We start from the raw sequence: 24,609 nt of genomic DNA, 5'->3' as shown, positions 1-24,609 counted from the left end.
TCCCCCCATTCCAGTGTCCTGCGTTAGTTTTTTCCGTCTGTAAACTTGTGTAAGGGAATCACACAATGTGGGTGCATTTGTGTCTGGCTCCTGCTCAGTGTCAAGGTGATGCCCTTCGCCCTCTGTGCAGCTGTGTCGCTCAGCCTTGCCGTTGCTGTGTGGTACCCCACAACGGAGCACAACATGACGGTGCTGTTGGTGGTCCTGGCTATACATGTGCACCGCGTCGGGAGCAGAATTGCCAGGGCCTAGGGCGGGCGTGATGAGAGTGCTCGAGGGCTCACCCCGGGCCCACAAACTCCGGGACTGTCGACTATTTATTAGCTTATCTTATTTTAGCCGGTCAAGTAGGTATGTGCTGCCATCTTGGTGTGATATTAGTGTAGATTTCCCTAGTGTCATCTATTATGGTCAGTGCCTTTGACACCCTGTTTCAGATTCTAATAAGTCTCGATATTTGTGACGTCAAGCACTCTGTTCTTTGTTCCTCAAGATTGTCTTGACTGTTCTTAGCCTTTCTCTTGGGAATTTTATGGACTTGCATTGACTCTAGAGATCAACTTGAAGGTTTGATGTCTTTATAATAATAATCTTTTACCCCTCCGTGTATTTATGTCCTCTTCATTTCTTATGAGAATGTTTCATTGTTCTCTGTGTAGAAGCCATACACAATGTTTCTTAGTTTATTCCTAGGTATTTGGTGATTTTAACTGGTGTCTTTAAATTTTTATTTTCTAAATGTTTGTTGCAGACTGTTCCAACTGGACAGCAACCACCTGGGGTTAGCATTAGGTTGCACGGGTCTGGGGGCTCAGCCCTCTGTCTGCTGCCTCACTGCAGATGCCAGCTACAGGTGGATTTCTGACACCCCACTCAGGTTCAGTAATTCACTGAATGACTCACAGTGACTCAGGAAACTGCTACATTTATGATGAGTTTTATTTGAAAGGACACACACAGGGTGAGGCAGTCTCGGAGGCAGGGCTTCCACGTCCTCTGCCCCTCGAATCAGGGTGTGTCACCCTCCTGGCACATCACTGTATCCACCAACTGAGAAGTTCCTCTGAGCTTTGGGGCCCAGAGTTTTTACCAGGGTTTCAGTGCCTTGACGGGATTGATTAAATTGTTGATGGAGCTGATCTCCAGCTCCCGCTCCCTTCCCTGGAAGTGGGGCCGCTGAGAATTTGCCCTGGATCTAGGGGGTCCGCCTGGTGTCGTGTCATTAGCATAACAAAGAAACTACAATCATTCAGGAAATTCCATGGGTTTTTGAATCTGCCCAGAACTGGGGTCAAGTACTAAAGATAGTCTTTATTGTACCACACGAACATAGAGAAACAACAGTTAATTTTTGTATGGTGACTTTGAATCCATTGGCCTTGTTAAATTTGCTCATTAATTCTAATAGTTTATTTAGATTTTCTACATACATAATTATGTTGCCTGTAAATAATGGCATTTTTATTTAACTGTTACTCAATCTTGTATATTTTAAATCTTGTTCTTGCCTTACTTCACTGGCTAGGACACAGTGGGAATCACTCTGTCATTTGAGGTCTCGGGGAAGCTTTCACAGTTTATCACTAGGCATGATTTTGCTGTGGGTTTTTTGTAGATTTTCTTTATCAGATCAAGCAAGTTTCCTTCTCTTCCCAGTTTGCTAAGAGTTTTTATAATGAATAGATGTTGAATTTTACCAAATGCCTTTTGAATATCTGTTGAGATGATTGTTTGATAATTAGTCTTTTTCCGTCTTACAACTAATATCCCAGTTTAGGTGAGCAAGTCTGAGCATACCAAGTACTCTCTGTCCCTCTTCCCCTCACCCCTGCTTCTGCTGCTCCAACCAGCGAAGTCAGGTCAGTGCTCCCTCTTCACGTTTTCATATGAGGGCCTAGAACGGTTTTCATAGGAAATTTGGAAAGGTTTGTCATATGATTCCCAGTTACCAACTGGGGTTCACCAGGGAAAAAAGAAAGCTGCTTCTTTTCTTTGTGAAGGGGGTAGTCCAGTAGAAGGTTAGTTGCAGAACTAATGTAGCTGGATGTTAGTGAGCTGAATGTTTGGCAGGATTTCCTGTTACATCTTCAGGACTAACTTGGGACATGCGGGCCCAGTAATTGTGGTCTAGCTTTGAGATTGATTGCCTGTAGGTATTACCTGGTTGCACACACCAGTCCACGAAATAGGTGCCTCACAGGCAGCAGTAGGGAGCTCTGGGTCTAAGCATAGGTGTGAGAACAGAGGGGTTCCTCTTGCCAGGGGGCCCTGCGAAGAGAGCACTGGGTGGGGAGGGAGAAGCAGGTTGTGCCAAGGGTCAAAAATCAAAAGGAGGGAACCCCTGGGCCCTCCTGATCACTTGCCCTTGCCCTTCCTGTGTTCATTGGCGGGCGTTGGGCCAGTATCTTTCATCCACTTCATTTTCCTCTGCTGCCTACAAGTGCTGTGTTCCTCTCTGCCCTCTGGACCGAACCTGGTCTCTGGCCGTGTCCTCCCAGAGATGTTCCCACATCACTGAGGATGCAGACTTCAGCATCTGAACTCACACCTTAGGAGACTTTAAAAACCTGTCCTCTGACCCAGCGATTCCCCTTCTAGAAATCTATCGTATGGACATGGAGATATAACCCAAACATATTACAAGGATTTCCATAATGGCAAAAAGAGGGGAAGGGCCCTCTTTGAGAGCCCAGTGGCGATTGACGTTGTGTACATACACATGGGCACAATGACATATGATGAGGCCATTCAGGTTTAAAAAATACTCTTATGACATGGAAAAAGTACAAAGACTATTACATGATAAAAAAATATATATTGTATTTTATCTGTGTATATTAATTTTAAAGACCAGAGAAAATACTCAGTTAACAGTAGTTATGTTTAGAAAGCAGGATCATGAATGATTTTAATTTCCTTCTTTCCACTTTGTTACCAGTACCAAGAAAAAAAATCATGTGAAAAATAGATGAAAAGGAAAAAGAAAGAAAATTGAGGAAATTATGAACACTGTTGATGATCTTAAGGAATTACTGTATATATTGAGGTGTGGTAATACTATTGGGATTTTGCTTTTAAAAAATGTCCTTATAGAGATACTTACTAACATGCTTGTAAAATTTATAGATGTTCACAGATAAAATCGGGGATTTGCTTCAAAATAAGCCAGTGGAGTGGTTAAGAGGAAAGAGGAAACAGGACTGGCCAGAGGAGTAATTGTTTAAGTTAGGTGAAGGGCCCTGAGGGTGTAATTATATTATTTCCTCCCTTTTGTATCTACTTGATATTTGATATTTTATTTGATAATAAAAGATTAAAAAATTAGAGACTACTGCCTAAGGGAAAAATCAAAGGCAGGAAGACCTGTACCCCCCACCCCCAGTGTGAGAAACCAGCCTTAGGTCTCTTGACATCTGCTTGTCAACTGCTTTACCCTTAGGGCTCTCTGGTTAAAAGAAGGCCGGAATCCCTCCGGTGTGGTCCTGGGCGAAGAGTTGGTTCAGTCCTAAAACAGGCATGTGGAACAGCACCGAGCCCCCACCCCCGCCCCAGAACGAGCTCATCCTGACTGCTCTGTAGTTGGGGGGAGGTGGGCCCCGAGGGGGCACCTTGGTGTCTACTGTGGGAATGGACAGCTAAGGCCTGGCCATCTATTCAGGGCTGTTCTAAAGGGAGCTCTCCAAACTTTTGTGATCACGCACCCTATTAGAAAAGAAATTTAAATTTGTACCTCCATTCATTCAAAAGGTATGAACATGTACTATTTTCTAATACATATGTTATAAAAACAGACACAAACATTGTTTTAAAGAGGTGAAGATGAAATAACCGTAATTTTTAAATGTCTTGCTAATAGTTACCATACATACCTTGTCTAGCACATACTTTATATGTATAATTTCTCAAGGCACAAAGTTCCATTACGGCGCTATTAGTACTGACAGTGGCTGTATGTCTGATTCAAATCATTTTCTTAACAGCTTTGATGCTCTGGCCAAGCGCTCTGCCCGGACTCCTGGCGCCTGCTTGCCCTTGTGAATTAACAGGTTGGCAGGGGCAGAGACGCTGGGTGGCCTCTGGCCTCCGTAGGCCCTTGTGCTTGCTTATTCCTGGGACTTCCATGGTCAGGGACCCTGTGTATAAACAAAAGCTGAAGTTGCTCATTTATTTTGGATGAGTCTCTCCTTCGGAGACTCTGTCATGAAAGCTCCCACACAGCCAGCCTCTGTGTTGTTCATGTGTCTTGCTCCGAATGGCGAGGCCAGTCTCCCGGGAAGTCTGTAGAAATCATTTTACGTGCGGACCGTGGGCCACCGTTGTCTGCTTTACCATTTCTCTTTCCAAGAGGCTGTCTTCCTATCACTTTCTCTCTTGTTTTCTGTTGTACTCTTTTTATCTCTTTGTCTTGCCTTCCATTTTCATTTATTTCCTTTAAAAACACAACTAGCTATGATGCCATCTTTTCATGGGTGGTATTTATCGAATAGCGGACTTATTGAGCAACTGCTGTATATTTAGCCTCGTGCTGGAGGGTCAAGGAATGAATCAAGAAATAATGACTAGGGGCCAGCCTGGTGGCTCAGGTGGTTGGAGTGCCCTGCTCCTAATACCGAGGTCACCAGTTCGATTCCCACATGGGCCAGTGAACTGCGCCCTCTACAGGTAAGATTGTGAACAACGGCTCTCCCTGGAGCTGGGCTGTGGTGAGCAGCCAGAGGTTGGCATGAGCTGCCGTGGGCTGCCGTGTGCCACCATGAGTGGCCAGTGGCCGGCGAGAGTGGCCGGCAGCCGGGAGAACTTCTGTGAGCTGCTGTGAGTGGCCGATCGATGACTGGTGACCAACTGCCTCAGCTGGGGGAAGCGCAAGGCTCATAATAACAGCACAGGCCAGGGAGCTGGGTCCCACACAACTAACTAGGCTGAGACACAACGGCTTGAACCGGAGTGCAGGGGAGGCGGAAGAAGGGGGTGGAAAATAATGACCATTATTAGCACTGGTGAGAGTGTAAATTGGGCCCCCTACTCTACGGAAGGTGATTTGGAGGTGTCTAAACCCTTGGCCAGTGCACAAGCCCTTTGGCCTAGTAACTGCACATCTATAAATGTATCGTCATGGCATGGCATGCAGGTCAAAGGATGGACGTACAGGGACAGTAGAAAAAACTGGAAACAAACAGATGGGAGACAGTTGGGTCCATCCTGGCATCCACCAGTTCCACAGGGGAGTCGAACCGAGCTTAAAAAGTAAAATTATAGTAATATATTTATTGTAGAAAAGTGGAAAATGATTAAGAAGTGAAAGCCATCCTTATCCTATCATCCAAATGTGCCTATTTTTGGTGCGTCTTATTCTAATAAGTCAGCAGTGGGCTATGAGGTGTGATCACAAAATACAGTGAATGTTTAAATTTTAAAAAATTTATTACAGTAAAAGACACATTGCCACTAATCCCCCTCAAAATACTCCCCCTCACTTCGAACACACTTATTCCATCGTTCTTGCCACCTTTTGAAACAGGTCTGGAGATCCTCTTTTGTGAGTGTCTTTAGTTACGCTGTCGTGGCTGCCTTGATGTCCTGAATTGAGTCAAAACATTTACCTTTCATGGTCTTTGGTCTTTGACTTTGCGGAAACATTTTGACTTTCAAAACATTTTGACTTTGGGGAAGAGCTAGAAGTCGCACAGTGCCAGATCTGGTGAAGAAGGTGGATGTTTTTTACAATCACACTGTAATGTTTTTATTTAACAGAAGTTGCTGTACCAGAAGTGATGTGTGACATGGAGCGTTTCTGTTGTGATCACAAAATATGGTGAATGCTGCTGCCGAGTGCCATCCAACCCAAAGGCAGGGATCTGGCGCGTTGAAACTTAGTAGCAGTTTGTGATAAGTTTCAACTTGTTCGGTGCAGCCAGTCGGGTGTGAGCTACAGTTCAGAGAAGGTGTGGGTTTTTTTTTGTTTGTTTGTTTTTTAAAGATTGTATTGGGGAAGGGGAACAGGACTTTATTGGGGAACAGTGTGTACTTCCAGGCCTTTTTTCCAAGTTAAGTTGTTGTCCTTTCAGTCTTAGTTGTGGAGGGTGCCATTCAGCTTCAAGTTGTTGTCCTTTCAGTCTTATTTGTGGAGGGCGCAGCTCAGCTCCAGGTCCAGTTGCCGTTGTTAGTTGCAGGGGGCGCAGCCCACCATCCCTTGCGGGAGTCGAACCAGCAACCTTGTGGTTGAGAGGATGCGCTCCAACCAACGGAGCCATCCAGGAGGCAGCTCAGCTCAAGGTGCCGTGTTCAATCTTAGTTGCAGGGGGCGCAGCCCACCATCCCTTGCGGGACTCGAGGAATCGAACTGGCAACCTTGTGGTTGAGAGGACGCTCCAACCAACTGAGCCATCAGGGAGCTCAGCAGCAGCTCAGCTCAAGGTGCTGTGTTCATCCCTTGCGGGACTCAAGCAGTTGAACTGGCAACCTTGTGGTTGAGAGCCCACTGGCCCATGTGGGAATAGAACCGGCAGCCTTCGGAGTTAGGGGCATGGGGCTCTAACTGCCTGAGCCACCGGACCGGCCCCAGAGAAGGTGTGTTTTAAAGTGTGTAATAATCATCCTCCATCATGACAACGCTCCGTGTCACATATCACTTCTGGTACAGCAATTTCTGTCAAATAACATTATGGTGTATCCTCATCCATCTTATTCACCGGATATGGCTCCATGTGACTTCTGGCTTTTCCCAAAGTCAAAATGATTCAGGACATCGAGGCAGCCACGACAACGCAACTAACGACACTCATGAAAGAGGACTTCCAGAGCTGCTGCAGAAAGTGGCAAGAGCAATGAGATAAGTGTGTTTGAAACAAGGGGAAGTATTTGAGGGGGATTACTGGCAAGGTGTCTTTTACTGTAATAATTTTTTTATTTAAACATGCACCTTATTATTTGACCACACCTCATATATTGCTTTTCTCCCCCTCTCAAAATGAGATGTCATTCTTTTCTGATTACAAAAGGAAAAAGTACAGAAGTAAAACATACTGATTTTAAAATGCATTAAGCCAAAGCATAAGAGAGCAGGGCCGATGGCTCCTGCGGTCCTGTCATGTAGCCTCTGCTTTGCAGACATGGTGAGCACTATCTTTTTGGATAAACCCCTGTGTGCCGCAGCCTTTTTGTTCCCTGGCAGCAGAGCACGTCCTAAACCACCTGGGACGGTCCTCCTGGGCACACCTTATACACGCCTGGGTATTTCCTTTGTATTGAGGTATGTCTGAGCCCAGGGTCCGCGCAGTTTACATTGTGACACACACTACCAGTCGCGAAGAAGAAATTTCCTTGTCCTGTGCTGCACTGTTTTAGTCTCTGGGGTCTGATAATACATTTTAGTGTAAGTGAAAATGGACCTTCTCAGTGTTCTCGTAAGTTGCTCATTGATTAAACACTATGCTGGTGCCCTCCAGCCCATCCCTTTGTGGGGGTTGCCCACCCACCTCAGAGCTGTACAGGGGTCGCCTCCTGCTGCTGCTGTGTCCCCCCCAGTCCTCCCGACTGCCTAGCTGGGATTGGGCCGCTCCTCCTGCTGGTGGAGGTCAGCACTATTAATAGTCACTTAATCCTTCTGTGGCAGGGCCAAGGTGGAGAGAGGAGAAGGAGAGGATTCTCAGGAAAGGAGGGCTCCATAGGAGAGCCTGAGAGTTCGGGCAAGTCCTGAGGACCTGGGAGCTGGGATGGCAGGAGATGGGACTTGCCAGGAGGCCAGCGAGAAGGGTGCTGAGGACACCATCTTGGGTGTGGCAACCCAAGTCTGATCTGGGGTCCCAGGCACTAACCCAAGACAAAGGCAGTCGGAGCTGGTGAGTACAGCCTCGCAGGACCCTTGTGGACTCTGAAACCCAGCACCTAGTGATGTGTCCTTCTTCTGGTCTTTGAGAGATGATAAAGCTTTTTATGAGGGAGGAGGACATAGCAGAGGTGGGCAACTGGGCTTCCTGGGGCCCTGGACCCTGCCTGTGTGTGTCCAGTAAGGAGTCTGAAGCGTGCCGTGCTCTAGGCATGGGGTGGGAGGAGGGGTGGCACAGTGCAGACCTGGCTGAGCTGTGGCCTGCTCTTTGGGGACATGGACACCATAGCCATGCAAGTGCTGGGAGAGGAAGAAGTGGGGCATGGGCTGGGCTACCCAGCGCTGAAGGGTAAAGAGGTGGCGGGGGAGGGTCTTCTCAGTCCTTGCCCCTGTTCCAGGTGGGAGAGGGTATGCCCGGTCCCTCTGGGGTCTCTAGAGGCCTTGAATGCAGTTCTGTGACCTGGGAAGAGACCTGGCTGGACAAAGGGTGACAAAGGATGGGGTGGGCAAGCTGGCAGCAGGTGTGGCCCAGGGGAGACCGAGGGACAATGGCGTCAAGATGCTCCTTTCCTACAGCCAGGTCACCCATTTCTGGCCATGCTGGGGTTGAAGGCTCAGGAAGCCCTGCGTGCTGGAGGAAGCAGTATGAGAGTCTTTTAAAAGTTACTTTGATGTGTGTGCATCTTTCTGATTCTGAAGTTTGGACTACTGATGATGGAAATTCTGAAATTTCTACTCAGAAAAGTATGAAAAAGAAAATAAAACCCCTCCTGAATCCCCTATATTGTTAGGTTAAATCACATGAAACTGTTATTTTTGTTGGTCAAAAATAGTCGAATGTCAGCAATTTCATATGAACATTTTGCTGTTTTTCTAGTCTTTTTTCTTTGAATAAGGACTGCTTTGAAAAAAATGGGAGTCAGGGCCAGCCCGGTGGCTCAGGTGGTTGGAGCGCCGTGCTCTTAATGCAGAGGTCGCCGGTTTGATTCCCACATGGGCCAGTTTGCTGCGCCCTCTACAGATAAGATCGTAAGCAACGGCTTTCTCCCGTGAGCTGCTGCGGGGCAGCCGTGTGCTGCAAGGAGCAGCCGTGGACAACAGCCAGCATAAATGGCAGGCAGCCATCATGAGCGGCTGGCAGCTGCCGGGAGCTGCTATGAACGGCCAACTGATGACCCGCTGAGGGGAGCGCAAGGTTCAATACAGCACGGGCCAGGGATCTGTGTCCTACACAACTAGACTGAGAAAAACAACAGCTTGAACCAGAGTGGGAGGGGAGGCGGACAAAAGGGGGGAAAAATACACATAAAAAACAAAAAAGGAAAATGAGAGAGTCACACAGCTTTTGGAGTAGATGTGTTATTTAAAATTTCATGTTTCGTTTCTTACCCCAACCATCCCCAAAATCCAGTTATCCAGTTGAATGGATACTAATAATAAAGTGAGATAATTCATTAATAGAGAATTCTGTATTAGATTTAAATTCTATTTGCTGAGAATCATAAACATGTAAGTCCTAAGTTGATGTTCTTATTTTAAATGGTAGATAAATTAACAGTGCTTTCTGAATTACAGAAGCTTCTTAATTCCTAAAATTCAAAATAATTCCTTCTCTAGTCTGTATCCTCCCTGTGTGAACTGAGTCACGTGTCCCACTGCTCTGGGCTTGGCGACCATCGGGACTAGGGTTTCCAGGTGGGAATTCCTGCCCATTCTCAGGATTTTTTTTTTCACTTTCCCGTTCCTGAATCATGAGAAAAGGTGGTCGGGAAATCGGGAAAATCAGCTCCTTGAACCCAGGTGGTTGGTAGTATCGGCCGTCACTTTGTGGAAACTATTCATCGTGGAGAACACAGTTTGTATCTTGGGATTCGGGAAAGGAAAAAAGAAAAAAATTCCAGAGAACGGGCAGGAATTTCCGCTAGTTGGGACCACTGCTCTGGGCTTGGAGCCCCTGCTGTAATAGCCTGGAGGCCAGTGGAGAAGATGCCATCAATGTAAATGCACATTACATCATCTGTAGTGAGTGCTTGGGGTGCTGGAGGAGGGGTTGTGGTCAGTGAGGCTTCAGGGAGAGGGTGATATTTGAACAAAGACCAGAAGGGGAGAAGTTGTGCAGAGGTGTGGGGGAGGAGCAGCCAGGTAAAGGGAGTGACCTCAAGTGTTTGTGGGACAGCAGGGAGGGAGCAGGGAGGCCGACTGACTGACTGCCTGAGGAGCAGGAGAGGGAGGAGGAGGAGGAGGAGACAGGGTGAGGGGCCAGCACCAGGGGCTTGGGGACCTGGCCACTGAGGAATGTGGCATGAGGCCACCTGACTTCACTGGAAGAGGGTCCTCTTGCTGCGGTGTTTAGAGTAGATGTGGGTCTAGGATGAAGCAGGATGATGGTGAGAGGCTGCTCCTGCCCCGTGGGTGAGAAAGAGAGGCTAGTGGCCCAGAATATGGCAGAGGCCCTGGAGGCTGCCAGAAGAGGTTGGATTCTGGGTGCCTCAGGCAGACAGAGCTGATGGGTCTGCTGAAAGGGTTGGAAGTAGAAGGGTAAGAAACAGGAAGCAAAGTTTACTCCCCTCCTGCCCATCAGCTGGAGAGAAGGAGATGGGGAGAAGAGCAGGAGCTTGGTTTTGGAGGTTAAGTTCAAAGCGTTAAGTTCAAACCGTGCAGAGGTAGCTGTTAGCCAGCAGTTGGATGTATGGGTCTTATTTGAGATGCCTTGACATACAGTTTGTATTTAAAGTCACAAGACAAGGGATCAGGTGCAAGGACTGAGCCCTGAGACCCTCCGCATTAGAGGACGGAGCAGCCTCTGAGGTCAGAGGGACACCAGGAGAGCAGTGTCCTAGAAGGACTTCCAGGAGGAGGGAGAGAGTGGCCCCTGGTTGGAGGCTGCGGCCTGAGCATGAGACCTCCACCAGGGAGGTCACTGGTGACCTTGGACAGGGGAACATTCTTCTAAGAGAAAAAATGGCCCCACTGGGCAGACAAATTCATAAAGTCAGACACAGCCCAGGCTCCAGTGGCTGGGGCAGCAGAGGGTGACTGACAGACCCCTGGCCCAGCACCTCTGTGGGGGGCCCCAACGGGCTGGCCAGTCAGTGCCAGTGTTCCAGTCTCTTAGCCTGCAGAGCAGGGGTGCCAGGTGGTGCCCCAGGTGTGCACACCCACAAGGTACCCGTCTGGAGGGTGCTGCCACAAGAGGGCGCCACAGGCACCAATGGGTTCCACAGACAAAGATGGGGCTCAAGGAGTCAGCTCATTGCTCCTGCAGGAGGGACATTTCCCTCCCTTAGAGGAGCCGCCAGCCTCTCCTAGGGAGGCCCAGTGCAGCCCACGACTGTGGGTTGATGAGAGGTTTCAGTGGGGAGCACATCTTCTCAGATTACTGAAGCTGAGTCTTCAAGGGCTCTGACTCCTGGGGTGTGAGCAGGGGGCTGCTAAATGGTCTGCCTTCAGAGACGCACTGCGTTCCTGGGGCCACCTGTGCAGAAGGCAGGACAGGCACAGAGGGTCCTTGCTCACCCTAGACTCACCAGTTCCCTTTGTTCTTGCCCCTTAATTTTGTTTTTCCCTTAATGTTTTTCTCGATGAAAAAAGTATTGCAGTAAAACATGCCCATCAAATGGAACAATATAGAAGGGCATAGAGTAAGTGATAAGAACCCCGCACAACTTCACGTGCCCTCAAAGTGACCACTGTGACCTCTTCTGGACATTTCCAGCCCCTCCCCCACACCACCCCATTTCTGTACAGGCAGATGGCACCACACATTCTATCCTGTCACTTACTCTGCCACTAACTGCATGTCTCATGTTTCACTCCACATTTCATCCATCCAGCCCTGCCATCTTTTCCCCAGTCAGCTGTGCCCCATTCAGCGTTCCTGTTGCATACTCTCTGCTTTGAGGTTGTAAAAAAGAAAGTTCTGGTGACTCCCTCTGCTTTTGTGCAGAGCACATCCACCGGATAAGGTCCCACAAGTGGAATTTCTGAGGCCAAGGTTGAGACCCTTCGTTTTGAGACAAACTGACAGATTGGCCTCCTGAAATATGCCTGCCTTCCTTGCACTACCAAGCAGTGTACCTGTGAGGGCCTGTCTGTGTCCCCAGTACTGGGCATCGCCAGGCTCAGTGTGCCAGGCTGGAAGGGGGCCAAAGCTATCTGCCTAGTTCTGGTCTGGTTCTGTCTGACGACATGGCCCAGCTGGTGGACCCAGACCCCTTGGAGCATTGTTCTCTCTGGAGGGCTGTCCTCCAGCAGGCAGGGACATGGGGGGCGGGCAGGACCTTGGTAGGTGTCTTCCTCTTGTTGGCTCATCTCTAGAAGATGCTGGGAAATTTTTAATCGCGTTAAGCCATGGTTTTGTCTAGCAAAGTGCTGAAAGTGTTTTGACTACAACTCGCAGCTAGAAGTCAGTATATCTTAGTGACGGCCACTGTGTGGGTGACAACGTTTCACAGAACAGTGTCCCTTACCAGGATGTTGTCCTCGGATACGTTGATTTTGTTTTTTTACAAATGCTGTGAGAACTGGAATCTCTGCTCTCCCTACGAGGCCCCTAGGAGTTCCAAAGAGGGGTTGGGGGATTTCTGGTGGCTTAGAGACCTGGAGAACGTCCAGGGGTGTCCTTAGTGAGGCCCTAAGGTTGGATGGTGAAGGGGAGGTTGTGAAAAGACCCTGACTTGATTGTCACAGCTCTCCCGGAACTTTCTCCCTTAGCCTGCTCCAAACCTGTGTCTCACGTGGGGTACACCGTTCCTTCACCCTGAGTGTGGGCCCTGCCCTTCTGGGCTGTCTTCCTGTTGTCACACACTGGGGTCAGGGGCACGAGAGCAGGGTGGGAACCCAGGAGGATCTGGGAAACCCTGCCAGCCCATAATGCTGTGGAGGCTGTCTCCTTCCCCCCCAGCTTTCTCTTGCTTTAGGTTTTAGGATGGCCCTTCTCCGGTTACAGTGCCTGCTGGCCTAATTATATCCTAGGCTAATTTGTTAATGACTCTGGGCAGAGAGCCTTTGCCTTGGGTGTGTCACAGCCCGGGGCACCTGCAGGGGAGTTTTGCCCAGGAGCTGGGTGAGGGAGAATGAATGGCCCCTGAGGCCTCATTGGGAGTGGGTTCAGGGGCCCTCTGGGGGGGCCCCAGGTCCCGCTGGCGTTCACCTCCCTCTGATGATGGCCACTTCTCTGTCCACGGGTGTGACTGTGCACCCTTGCCTCCCCAGAGCCCCTCGTACCTGGCGCTAGCATGACCCTGCCATTTTCATTCTACTAAACAAATGGTCATTAGTGCCTTGACATTAAAAAACACTTCCAGTTTTCCTTTTCATAAAAGCAATAGAAACTTCAGGAAATTCAGAAAAGGGAAAAACCAGCCCTGACCCCACCCCAATGACTCATGACCCCAAGTGTGTTAACATTTGGTGGAGGCATCTCATGACTGGTCCCTTTGCTCTTGTTTGACTCATTGCATTGTCCTCCAGGGAAGTCCCACCTGGCCATCGTGCAGAAGGTGAACAACGAGGGTGAAGGTGACCCGTTCTACGAGGTCCTGGGCCTGGTCACCCTGGAGGACGTCATTGAGGAGATCATCAAGTCCGAGATCCTGGACGAGTCAGATATGTACAGTGAGTTCCACCCTCCCCACAGGCCCAGAGCCCCTTTCCTCCTTAGGCCTGGCGCCTGCTGTCCTGGGTGAGAAGGCCACAGTGCTGGGACATGGAGAGCCGGCCCCCTGAGGCCCAGGCAAGCAGGGAGCACGCTGCTCAGAGCCGGGACAGGAGGCTGCTTGGGCCTTTGCCTCAGGGTCAGCCCGGGGACCGGCCCTGCTGCTTTTGTGTGGAAGGAGGGCCTGCGGCCCGGTGGCGGGTGGGCGGACTCCAGTCTGTTCCTGAGTCCACTGAGGGGACAGTGTGCTCAGCTCCAGATTCCTTCTCTTGCAGCTGACAACCGAAGCCGGAAACGGGTGTCTGAGAAGAACAAACGGGACTTCTCAGCCTTCAAGGATGCTGACAATGAACTCAAGGTGAAAATTTCACCTCAGCTGCTCCTGGCTGCTCACCGCTTCCTGGCCACGGGTAAGAGCGGGAGGAGGGCCTTGGGTGTTGCTGGGACACAGTCACGGGCCCCGGGCTGCTGCCCCATGGGACGAGGACTGCACAGATGCCAAGTGTGGGGAGACCCGGCTGCCTCGGGGAAGGCAGGACGGCTCTCGGGGCTCAGCCTGTGATGTGCTTTGCCTATGGGCAGACTGACGCATCCGGGTCACTTTTGAAAATAAGCCCTGGGAGGACCTGCAGTGGGCCTGTCGAGGCTTGTGGAGGAGGAGGGAGAAGGAAGCCCTTCCCTGTGCCCCGGGCCCACCCAGGTGCAGCCCATAGCCCGTGCCCAGCTCATCCCCTGCGAGGGGCCTGCAGCCAGCTCTGTTCACGTCTCTCTTGCCTCCCCTCTGCCTGCATATGCTAGACTTGACCTCAGGACCTGACCTCCAGAGCGGAGTCATAGCTTTCTTCTCACCTGGGTCACCACTCCCATGAGGACCTGGCCTACCTACTCTGCCCCCACCCCAATCTGACTTCCTTCCCAATCTTTACTTGCTAAAGGTGTGACAATTCCTTCTTTGTTTCTCCTGCCATGATATGTGTGATGTTGGCAATGATGCTGACATTTATCAGGCACTTTATTTATACCAAGAATGTGCCTAAGTGCTTGTACGTATTGTCTCATTTCCGTACAATGACCCTAGGAAGTTTTAATCTCCATTTTACAGATGAGGAAATGGAGATATAGGTCAAGTAACTCACCCGGGGTCATGCCCTGTTAGTGCAGGAGCCACTGTTCAAGCCCAGTGGGCACACAGACTCCAGTCCGACCAGTTCAGAGCCTGGGTGCTCCCTTCCTGGGGGTGCAGAACCAGAGGAAAGGGCCGGGCAGTGAGGGAGCTGTTCTCCTCTGTGCCCCTGCAGAGGTCCCCCAGTTCAGCCCTTCTCTGATCTCGGAGAAGATCCTGCTCCGGCTGCTCAAGTACCCGGACGTCATTCAGGAGGTCAAGTTTGACGACCACAACAAGTACTATGCCCGCCACTACCTGTACACGCGGAACAAGCCAGCTGACTACTTTGTCCTCATCCTGCAGGTGAGCGCCCGCTCAAACCTGCCCTCCTCGCTGAGACTGGGAACGCAGGCTTCGCTCCCCAGAGTAGAGCGTGTGGCCTGCCCCGCGTCTGCTCCCTGTTGTCTGCCGTCTGCCTGAGTGGCCGTCCTCCAGCCCTCCGCCCCTCCCAGCTCCTTCTTGCCTCGTCCTTTTCTCCTCGTCACTCTGTAACCCTGACCCTGTGTTCTTCCAGGGGAAGGTGGAGGTGGAGGCTGGGAAGGAGAACATGAAGTTTGAGACGGGCGCATTCTCCTACTACGGGACCATGGCCCTGTCTTCGTCCCCCCCTGGTGAGTCACTGGCCACACCTGTGCTGCCCTCCAGCAGGCCTGGTGAGGGAGAGGCAGCGAGTGGCCCCAGAACCTCAGCATTTAGGTGGCTCGTAACTAGTGGTGGCTGATAACTTATTTAGGTGGCTCACAACGAAAGCCACCTAAATAGGGAGAGGGAGATCGGCCGGAGCTACGGGGCCTGGGGCGGGGGCCTGGGGGACCAGCGACATGCTCCCTTGGTGGGGACGGGAAGGGCTTCTGAGAGAGGCCTGCAGGGCGCGGCCAGCCTCCAGGGGTGGGGCACTGGGAGCAAGGACAAGTCAGGAGCCCCAGGAGGTCGATGGTGCTTGGTTGTGATGGGAAGTAGGAAGCTGCTGGTGGCCTTGAGCAGGGGCAGTGTGGCAGTAGCATGGGCCAGCAGGCTCTGGTGGCCCTCACTGGCTGTCACGACAGGAGGAGAGCTAAGGGAGGAGGCTGCAGGGCCCGGGAAGGCCAGGACAGGGAACCCATGGTGGGGCTGAAGGGTGCGAAGCACTGTGCTTGGGAGCCAGGCCAGGGCCAGTGGAGACTTCTTGGACTTAGCCGCCGTGTCTTGTTCAGGGTCGGTTCTGACGGAATAAAGGGCCTTGAGGGCAAAGAGGGCTCATGCAGGGAAGGTCTGCTCTGGCCACCCCGAGTCCTCAGTGTCTCCAGTCATAGATGGCTCTGGGCCCTGTCAGAGGGCCCTTGTGGCTGGAGTGGGCGCCCTGCAGGTGAGGGCGTATCCCACCCAGGCAGCTCCTCACGGGTTGTGGGACCCTTCCGAGCCTTGAGAAGGGCCCGGTTTGCTGCAGACTGGAGAGTGGAAGTCTGCTTTGGTGCTAGGGGACAGGTCATGCTTGACAAAGAGGACCCTGTGTGGGGGCTGGGGCACCATGCCTATTGACTCAGCTCTGCCCCTCTGCTTGCCTGAGCCAGCTCCTGGAGGGAGGGAGGCAGGGGCACACAGCCTCCAGAACGAGCTTTGAAGCAGGTGGCCGCCCCCAGGCTGACACTCCACCCCTCCCAAGAGCACCTCTTACCCTCCAGCGTGGGGAATCTAGTTCAGAAGAGCACACAGTCATGGGACATTTCCTCCAGGCAGTGAGGCCTCAGGACTGGGTCAGTCCTGGGCTCTGTCTCTTGACCTGGCGGCCCTCAGTTCCCACTTGGAAGGGCTAGAAGGGAAAGGAGATGACTTCTGAGCAGGGCTTGGGCGTCTGCCCTGAGCACCCTCCCCATCAGAGCCATGTCCCTTTCCCACTGTGCCCTCTTGCTGCCCAAGGGAGCCTGGACAGCTGGTCTGCTTCCTGTGGCTCCCTGACCTGGACCCCACTCATCACTGACCTTTTCCTCTTTTGCTCCAGTGCCTTCAACCCAGGTCAGGTGTCCGCCTGGCAAGCGGCACTCCCTCCTCTCCTGGCTATCAGGTAACCTGGCGTGGCTGCACAAATTTGCACTGCCACCTGTCTCCTGAGCACACACACCACAGCTGCATTAACCTGTTCACACTTGTGGGCCAGCCTGGCCTGGGGTCCAATTACTGGTGGCTTTGCTCTGGTCCTTAAAGGGCTTCCCCAAAAGTGTGTTGTGTGGTGTGTTGTGTTTTGTGCACACGTGCACATGCCCTTAAGGACTGAAGAACCTTCGGGGATGCCCACACAGCACACAATAACACAATACACATACAACACACAACACACAGAAACATACACACACACGACAGGTTGTGGTAGAGGGTTGCTCCCAGCCAGGCTGAGCTATTCAGCCCCCGAATCAAGGTCGCTCCCAGACCTCAGCAGGATGACTTACTTGTCAGCTCATCAGCTTTCTCTAAAAAGCTTCCCACCTTTCTTCACAGGCTTTGCTGTTCATTCTGTGGCTGCTGGTATGAGATGGGGTCCAGAAAGCAAAGGGGGCCAGCGGCTGGGCAGTCACTGCCTGTGTGAATGCCATCTCCGCAGTTCCGAGCTCGGTGATTCTGGGGGCTGACTTACCCTCCCTAAGTCTTGGCTTCTTCATGTCAAATGGGAACAATACATGTGCCCACTAAGAATTGCGGGGAACAGTGAGGGAACTGATATAAAATGTTTCGTTGGAGCTCCATTATTATTTGTTTTTTCTCTATTGCAACTAAAATGTGACATTTCAGTCAAACTATTTAGGAAAAGGCCAAACACTATATTCTGGTTTTGGCTTTTGGTATGCCATATTCCTGAGCCCTATCCCAGGACTGGTGGGGACTGTGCTGGCCAGACCTTTCAGTTTGAGGGATCCCCATCCGTGTTCTGATGCAGCAGAAGGTGGTGGCAAGTGCTGCCCTCGTCACCAGTGTCCTAGCCTGGCCTGGTGAGCCCGGAGGAGGTTAAGACCGTGACGGTGTTTTGGAGCTCCAGGCTCAGTGCGTGACTTAGAGACGTACCTGAGCCCCCACCGCCCTGAAAAACCTAACACCTCAGTCAATTGTTTCCCATTTTATATTCCTGCAGCTGGGTTTTTTCCTTTGTAACCACTAAAGCACACTATCCTATTGATCCGCTTCTAAAAAAAAATGGTAACAGGTGGATTAGAAGTCCCTGGTCCCTTTCAAACATAACCAACTTTTAGTTGGAATGGGAAGCTGGTAATGGCCTTTGAGCAGGGCTGTCTGATGAACACAGATGGGCCGTCTGGCGCTCATGGCCACCACCCCAGCCTCCCTCTTCCTCTCTCTGTGCACTTGCTCTGCTGTCATGTATGGCCTGGAGTTGGCGTGGACAGATGTGAATCCTGATGTTTTTACCTAATGTGGCACCAGAGATGCTTTTCCATAAGCGTTCTAGTTAGAGTTCCACCAAGCAGACATGCCTTCATTTGTTGCTGCCCCTTCCACGTGACATAAACCTCTTTATGAAAAACATCTGTTGTGTTTAAGATTATGTCCTTAAACTATTCTTTCAGAAATGGAATTACCAAGTCAAAACCCCCTATTTTTTGTTACATATATTGTTTTGTTATAATTATGAAAGTACCATAACTTATTTGGAAAACTGGGAAAATAGAAAAAAGTAAGAAAATTAAGAAGCATCATAATTTCATTATTCAGAAACAACACTTCATATTTTGGTGTATTTCTTTTTAGGGCCTCTATTTTTAATAGGCCAGGTCACTAACTGGTGTTGGTTTTAAATTCAGTTCCTGTTTCTGGTATGTTAAGCATTAATTAAAAACATTCCAACATCCAAATAATTAGTATGAAATATTAAGGGATCCCCCTAGTATTTGTTTTTTCCTAGAACTTACTCAGAAGTAGATGAAGTTCTAGAACCAGAACTTCCTTCAGGTACAATAAGTGACACGTGCACTTGACATTCTCAGTGGCTACTACCCCATTGTGGAATATCCAGAGTATTATCTTCCAAGATTTCTGAATGGCACTCAAAGGTGGCGTGTCCCTGATTCAGGGTTACTTGGTTACAGCTCTGTTGGTCATTCAGTCACCTGGATGTTTGTTCTTCTCTGGGCTGTTTGTTAGAAAGGCCAATTTAGTACTTAGTACCTTAGCAGTTAACTCAGCACGGCAGCTTAGTCCACTTCCTGTTGGTTTGAACAAGCCAGCCCCGCCTTCACGAGTCACATCTTTGTGGATTTCGTTGTATTCTAAGTGTTCTCAAGAACAAGAGCTCCTGATGCACATTAACGTGTGTGTGGTTCCCTTTTCAAACTAAGGAGCGTGTTCCTTCCTCATTTGAAGTTGAGTCACCCCCCATCCTGGTGACAGTCAATGGAATGGAGGCCTGCGCTGCCCCTGGTGGCAGGGAGGGGCACTGGGACCAGCCCCAGTGTGTGGGCGGGGGCAGCCTGTAGCTGTGGGGCCTCTCCATTCCTGGGAGAGGAACCTGCTACCCCAGGTGCCCCTGCCAGGCTGGGTAGGACTGTCTACACAGAACAGGTCATGTGCAGAAGACATGTTTGACCTACGAACATTTTCAGATGTGAGCAGGTGTCATGTTGGGTGTGTGTGAGTGCAAACTGTGTACTCTTCCTTTTAATATAATTTAAACTTCTGCAGCTTATGTCCACTGACATAAGCTGTTACTGAGATGAGGGGAGCAGCTGCCTTGACCCATCAGTTGTTGAGGAAATGAGGGATTTGTAGCCATAAACTTCCTGCATCTTTGGTTTTTGTTTTCTGTTCTGTTTGTTTTGGTGGATGTTTTGATACTCATCGCACAACCCTGCTAAACAAATAAGTTGTTTGCTTTGATGATGTCGGTGAGAGCCTGTGCTTGGCCTTAGGAACCGTTCCTGTTCCTGCTGAACGTCTGGGACGAGGTGGACAAGAGGCTGTGAGGGCACCGGGGTGCCTTGGGGCCTGACAGCCTGTCTCTCCCATAGACCGCTCCCCGTCCCACCCCAGCCCCCTGAGCCGCTCGGCCTCCCTCAGCTACCCGGACCGCGTGGACCTCTCGAGTGCAGCGCCCTTGGCAGGCAGCAGCAACCAGCTGGGCAGCTCTGTCCTGGGCCAGTACGTGTCTGACTTCAGTGTCCGGGCGCTCACGGACCTGCAGTACATTAAGGTGAGCTTGACCCATGCCGCCTCCAGCCTCGGCTCTGCCGCAGGAACCAGCGGCTTGCCCCTTCCCCCAGCACACCCCACACGTGCCGCTCTCTACCCTGTTCCTCACGCTCCCACAGGCTCCCGGAGACACCGCCTGCTCATAGCTGTCCTCTGGACTCAGCCTCCTTCCTGTTGGCCTCGAGCAGGCTGTCCCCTGCCCCCCCTCACCTGCTTTCTGTGACCCTCGGCCGTCCCTCTTGCAGATCACCCGGCAGCAGTACCAGAATGGGCTGTTGGCCTCACGGATGGAGAACTGCCCTCAGTTTCCCCTGGATGGGTGCACCATCTGCACGGAGAACCTGGCCGAGAAGCCGGAGCTGCCCATGGTGGATGAGACAACGACTCTACTGAACGAACGCAACGCCTCTCTGCGCAGAGCTTCCCCTGAGAGTGCCATCTGACAGGAGGGCCTGGGGCCCCCCGCCAGCTCCGCGGGGGCCGCCCCAGTGGGCCCACCTGAGGACAGGGAGCCTGTCAGGCCAGACGGGGTGCAGATGGCCCGTCTAACCGAGCAGCCAGGTGGCCCCCAGCCCACGGGGGAGCTGGCCTCTGCCAGGGACCTGTGAGCAGCTCAGAGCAGCTCAGAGCAGCAGCTGCCCTGCCCTGGACCATTGGTGCTGGGCAGTCACCATGAGCGAGGTGTTTCTTACTGGAGACTTTCTAAACTAGGCTTATTGCTCCTCCTTTTAAATATCATTTGGGGAAGAGAAGGAACTTTAAGAAATTGTTTTTTTCCACAAAATCTTTAAAAGGAGTGGGGTTTATCACCCCAGAAAGCAATAGCCATAATCTGCTCCCAGCCACGACCTTTTGGCTATGTCCCTGACTCAGGGAGCCCACTCGTCCTCCCTCATCCTCCAGAGACAGGGTCCCAGAGGCCCGCTGGAGGAAGGCTTTCTCTTGGGAGGACAGTTCTTTCCAGGAAGCAAAGAACCAAATAGTACTGAGAACAAGTGGGATACATGCATGGAGGCTGTTCTTGACGTCACTGAGGCTGAGGGGTCTGGGCAGCTGTGACCAGGGACAGATGCGCCCAGCGGCAGAAGAGCGTGCCTGCTCCTGTCACTCGCTGGATCAAGGAATTTCCAAGAACTGCTGATGGGCCCTCCTGGTGAGTTGGGGTCAGTGAGACTCTCACCCCTGTTCCCATTGGTTCGCCTCACATCTGCCCCTTTGGACAAGTCTTCCCTTGTAATGGGGCTGACCCAAAGTGTTAGGCAGGGTCTCCCACCTTTCACATTGCTCGCCCCTGCTCCCTAGGCTGCTCTCACTTTTACCAAAGGTTTTCCCCTGGGTGGGGACAGCATCTACATTTGGCTGCGATACTCCTTTCAGTTCTAGGAGGGAATCGGTCGTGCATTGTTAGCAAGTGATACCATCCCCTTCCCAGCCCACAACCAAAGTCCAGTCTCAGACAGTGACCCAGGAACCTGCTTTCCAGACTCCCTACTTCTAATCCCAAACCCCAAGGCCTCTTGGGGGCTGAGGACTGAGGACACGTAGGAAGCCAGCAGCAGCAGGTTCTGCATGCCCTGTCCCCTGGTCAGGCTTACCTGCCTGTTCACACACGTCCAGAACCCAGGAAAGATTCCCACCTCAAAGGCACACTACTGGCAGCCCTGCATCCCCCAGGTCGTAACCCTACAGTGAGGCCTCATTCTGGCCTGTGCTGAAGCTGGTGGTACTGGACCCCCAGAGCTCCACACCCACAGGAACTCTGGCCCCCGCGCCTTTCCCTGGGGCCGAGTCAGGCCCTGCCGCACAGCTCTAGGCTCCCCATTCCTGGGAGGCTGTGGGACCAAGGACCATGTTGGCTCTTCTGTTGGGTGGCACAGTTGCTGGGGCCCAAGATCAGGTGAGGGGGCCTCTGCAGGCCTTGGGCCTGAGTATTGTCTGTTCACTCCTTCCTCAGCCAAGTGCTCTGCGCTTCAGGTGCCTGGAGAACCCTAAGTCTTGGGACCAGGAAATGTCTTTCACCAAGTATGCCTGCCCCTGGCCAGTCACAGAATTTATTCATAAAGGTCTGGAGAGAAGGTGATGACACCCATGGGTTCTCAGACACCAGACCTGTTTCCTGTTGGGGGACCCCTTAGTTTTCTACAGGAGCAGGTTGCTTCCCGAGTGCACACGGGAGCTTGCAAAGCCGTGTTCCTGAGACCCGAGTGCCAGGCGGGGCCAAGTGCATTGGCCTGAACCAAGTGAGTGTGTGAAGTACAAGGAGCGGGCACACACACTTCCACAGCTACCTCTCTGCACACACAATTCCTATCAACAGCGCGCCCTACGCCCTTGCCCTGCCCTTCCCTTCCCCATTTATAATCTCTTCTTGCAGAGAGTCTTAATGACTTCCAGATATTATTGGTCCATGACTTCTTCCTCCCAGTGCAATTTTTCACTTCCTATTCCAACCTCTGGTTCCTGGGCTGAGCTCTACCTTGGAACGGGCCCGTCCCTGCACATCTGCCTGTGTGAGGGAGAACTGTGCAGATGGCCTCCTAAGGGGTAGGCAAGTCACAGCCACCGTAGCAAATGACTCTTATTTATTTTGTGTAAGATTTTAATTTGTATATTTTTGTGATTTATTTTGGCATTGTTATGAGTTTGACTCTCGGGGAGTTTTGTTGTTACGACTCTTGTGTCTTTTGTCACAAAATGATAATATTTGCTAAACAATATATGGAATTTATTTTTTGATTGGTAATAAAAAATGAAACATGAAATCTTGGTGAGTCTATGGTTTACCTATTTGAGTTCCGTCAATATTCGGTACCTCTCATAGAGCTAGAAGTGGCTGTCACCTGTGTCAGGGCAAGTGGCAAGCATTCTATAGGAGCTGTTTAGCAGTAAACAGAGGCAGAAATGTAATTTACAGCACATATATAACCAAGGCTGTTGTCACAGGAGCTGCTGGACATGTGTGATAAAGGTGCTCAGCGGCCACAATTGGGAATCCCGTCATGAGAGGGACACCTTGGGGTCTCCTGCCTGTGGGTCCTGGATGGGCAGTTGGAATGAGCGAATCAGCCCTCCTCTCTCCCCTGGGGGCTGAAGGAGAAGGGAGCCTGATCCAAAAAACAGGATCACATTGTTTTGTAACATGCAGTTGCCTTTTCATCCACCCATGGGCTGGTCGTGGTCTTGAAGTGGGAGAGCTCATCTTGGAAGATCCTGCCCGAGACTGAGTGACCTCACTGCGTCCACTCCTGTGGTGCTCATAGGTACCTCAGCTGGGGCGTGTGACTGAGGGTGTCAAGGACTCAGAGACACAAGCCAGCTGTCTTCACAGCAGACAAATCGGGAAGAATGTTTAAAGAAAGAGAGGCACTTACTTGGGTCCGCAGAAAGGACATTCCAGATAAAAGGAATTACATGCAAAAACTTGTGTATAGGTGGGAAGAGTAAATTTCATCCATCCACCTGTTCCACACCAGGTGCCAGCGACCCCTCAGTCTAATGAGGCAGACCTCCTGGGAAGATAGTCACGCAGGGACCCCTGGATTTGCTGTTACCTCTACCGGGAACACTCTTTCCCCAGGTCTTTGTGAGGCTCACCTCCTGCTCCATCTAGGCCTCCATGCAAATGTAACCTTCTTAGAGAAGCCTTCCCTGTCACCCTCCATAAAAGAGCTCGGCCCCAATCCTAACTGCAGATATTAAAACACGATTGGTACATTTCCTGTTGTGCCCATACTAGAACCTAAGCCCTAGGAGGGCAGGGACTTTCCTATTTCCACATAAATCCCAGCACTAGAGCAGGACCTGGTACACTGCAGGCACTCAATGCAGCAAATACCTGTTGAATGAATGAATGAATGAAAGGGTCCACAAGATAAGCACTAGATGCTACTAGGTGAGAGCACACAGCTCCCACAAACTTGACCCACTGGGTCAAAATCGTCCGGGAAGACCAGCTCCAGGAAGTGACGTTTGCAGACGAAGAGAGGCAGGACTCGGCCAATGAAGCCACCATAGCTATGGATTTAAAACTCAAATATTTAGGTAAAACATGGAAATACCTCGAACCAAATGACCAGTAAGGCAAATGGCCTGGGGAGAGTCAAGAGGGACGTGAAGACCAGGGCAAGCCGTCCACCGGCGCTGAGAGTAGCGGGCGGAGGAGGCGGGCGCGGCGGGGGAGCAGCAGCGGCAGCCCCCGAGGCCTCCCGCGGGACCGGGCCCGGCCGCGCCGCTGCCCTGCGCGGGCTGCTCCGGGTCTGGGCGCGATCCGACGGCTGCAGGCGTCCGCGCCAAGGTTTCCGACAAGGTGACTTAGAGGTCACTTCCCAGGGAGCCTGGGCCGCGGGGGAAGTACCACCGCAGTGACGCGCGGCGGGCCGGGCCGGGCCGTCGGGCCGCGTCGGACCACCGTCCCCGTCGAGCGCACGCTCCGTGTTTCTCCTGGGAAATAACAACGTGAAGGAGAGGCGAGGGCCCGAGGTTTCCTTCCCGTCGCCCCAGGGCTGCGTCTCCGTCCCCGGACCTACAGCAGGGGCGGGCCCCGTGGACACGCGTCGTACGGGAGCTCAGCTTCCCGGGGCCCAGTCCGGGTTCTCCCTTCGGCCTTCCTGCCTCCAGCTCGGCGGCTGCGGGGCCTTCCCTCAGAAAGCGCACGTCTCCCTCACCGAGACCTGCGCCGCCCGCCGCCCGCCCGCCTTCCAGCCAGGGGTCTCCCACAGCTGGCGCCCGGCCACACGTCACCCGGAGCCCCCGGGGCACCCCCGGGGCTGTCAGCCCCGCCCCCGGCCGGCCCCG

At 51.8% G+C, this 24,609-nt stretch overlaps 1 protein-coding gene and 1 long non-coding RNA gene across 4 annotated transcripts in view; one reads left to right on the top strand and one right to left on the bottom strand.

The window, feature by feature from the left end:
- CNNM4 (cyclin and CBS domain divalent metal cation transport mediator 4) overlaps window positions 1-22,581 on the top strand; it is a 33,986-nt gene extending 11,405 nt beyond the window's left edge. Inside the window, exons 2-8 of one of the 3 annotated variants that reach the window (XR_013994582.1) lie at window positions 13,298-13,441; window positions 13,757-13,891; window positions 14,780-14,949; window positions 15,161-15,257; window positions 19,635-19,816; window positions 20,061-20,968; window positions 21,770-22,556. Coding sequence is in view for 2 of the 3 variants with exons in the window: in XM_081068021.1 (XP_080924147.1) it covers window positions 13,298-13,441; window positions 13,757-13,891; window positions 14,780-14,949; window positions 15,161-15,257; window positions 19,635-19,816; window positions 20,061-20,258 (926 nt within the window). In the remaining variant the exon portion in view is untranslated. Of the gene's footprint in view, window positions 1-13,297; window positions 13,442-13,756; window positions 13,892-14,779; window positions 14,950-15,160; window positions 15,258-17,118; window positions 18,174-19,634; window positions 19,817-20,060 lie in introns of those variants that run through there. The other 2 variants (XM_081068021.1, XM_081068022.1) reach the window with 2 other exon arrangements.
- Window positions 22,582-23,830: 1,249 nt separating this feature from the next.
- Window positions 23,831-24,598, bottom strand: LOC308505560. Its single transcript, XR_013994583.1, has 2 exons — window positions 24,342-24,598; window positions 23,831-24,255 (listed from the first exon to the last, which is right to left on the bottom strand). It is a non-coding gene; the product is annotated as an uncharacterized lncRNA (long non-coding RNA).
- Between the last annotated feature and the right edge of the window lie 11 nt (window positions 24,599-24,609).

This window comes from Rhinolophus hipposideros (genome assembly GCF_964194185.1).
Source record: "Rhinolophus hipposideros genome assembly, chromosome: 12".
NCBI classification, from domain to species: domain Eukaryota; kingdom Metazoa; phylum Chordata; class Mammalia; order Chiroptera; family Rhinolophidae; genus Rhinolophus; species Rhinolophus hipposideros.
The sequence above is the reverse complement of the archived record's forward strand: the minus strand, read 5'-3'. Positions and strand labels throughout refer to the sequence as shown.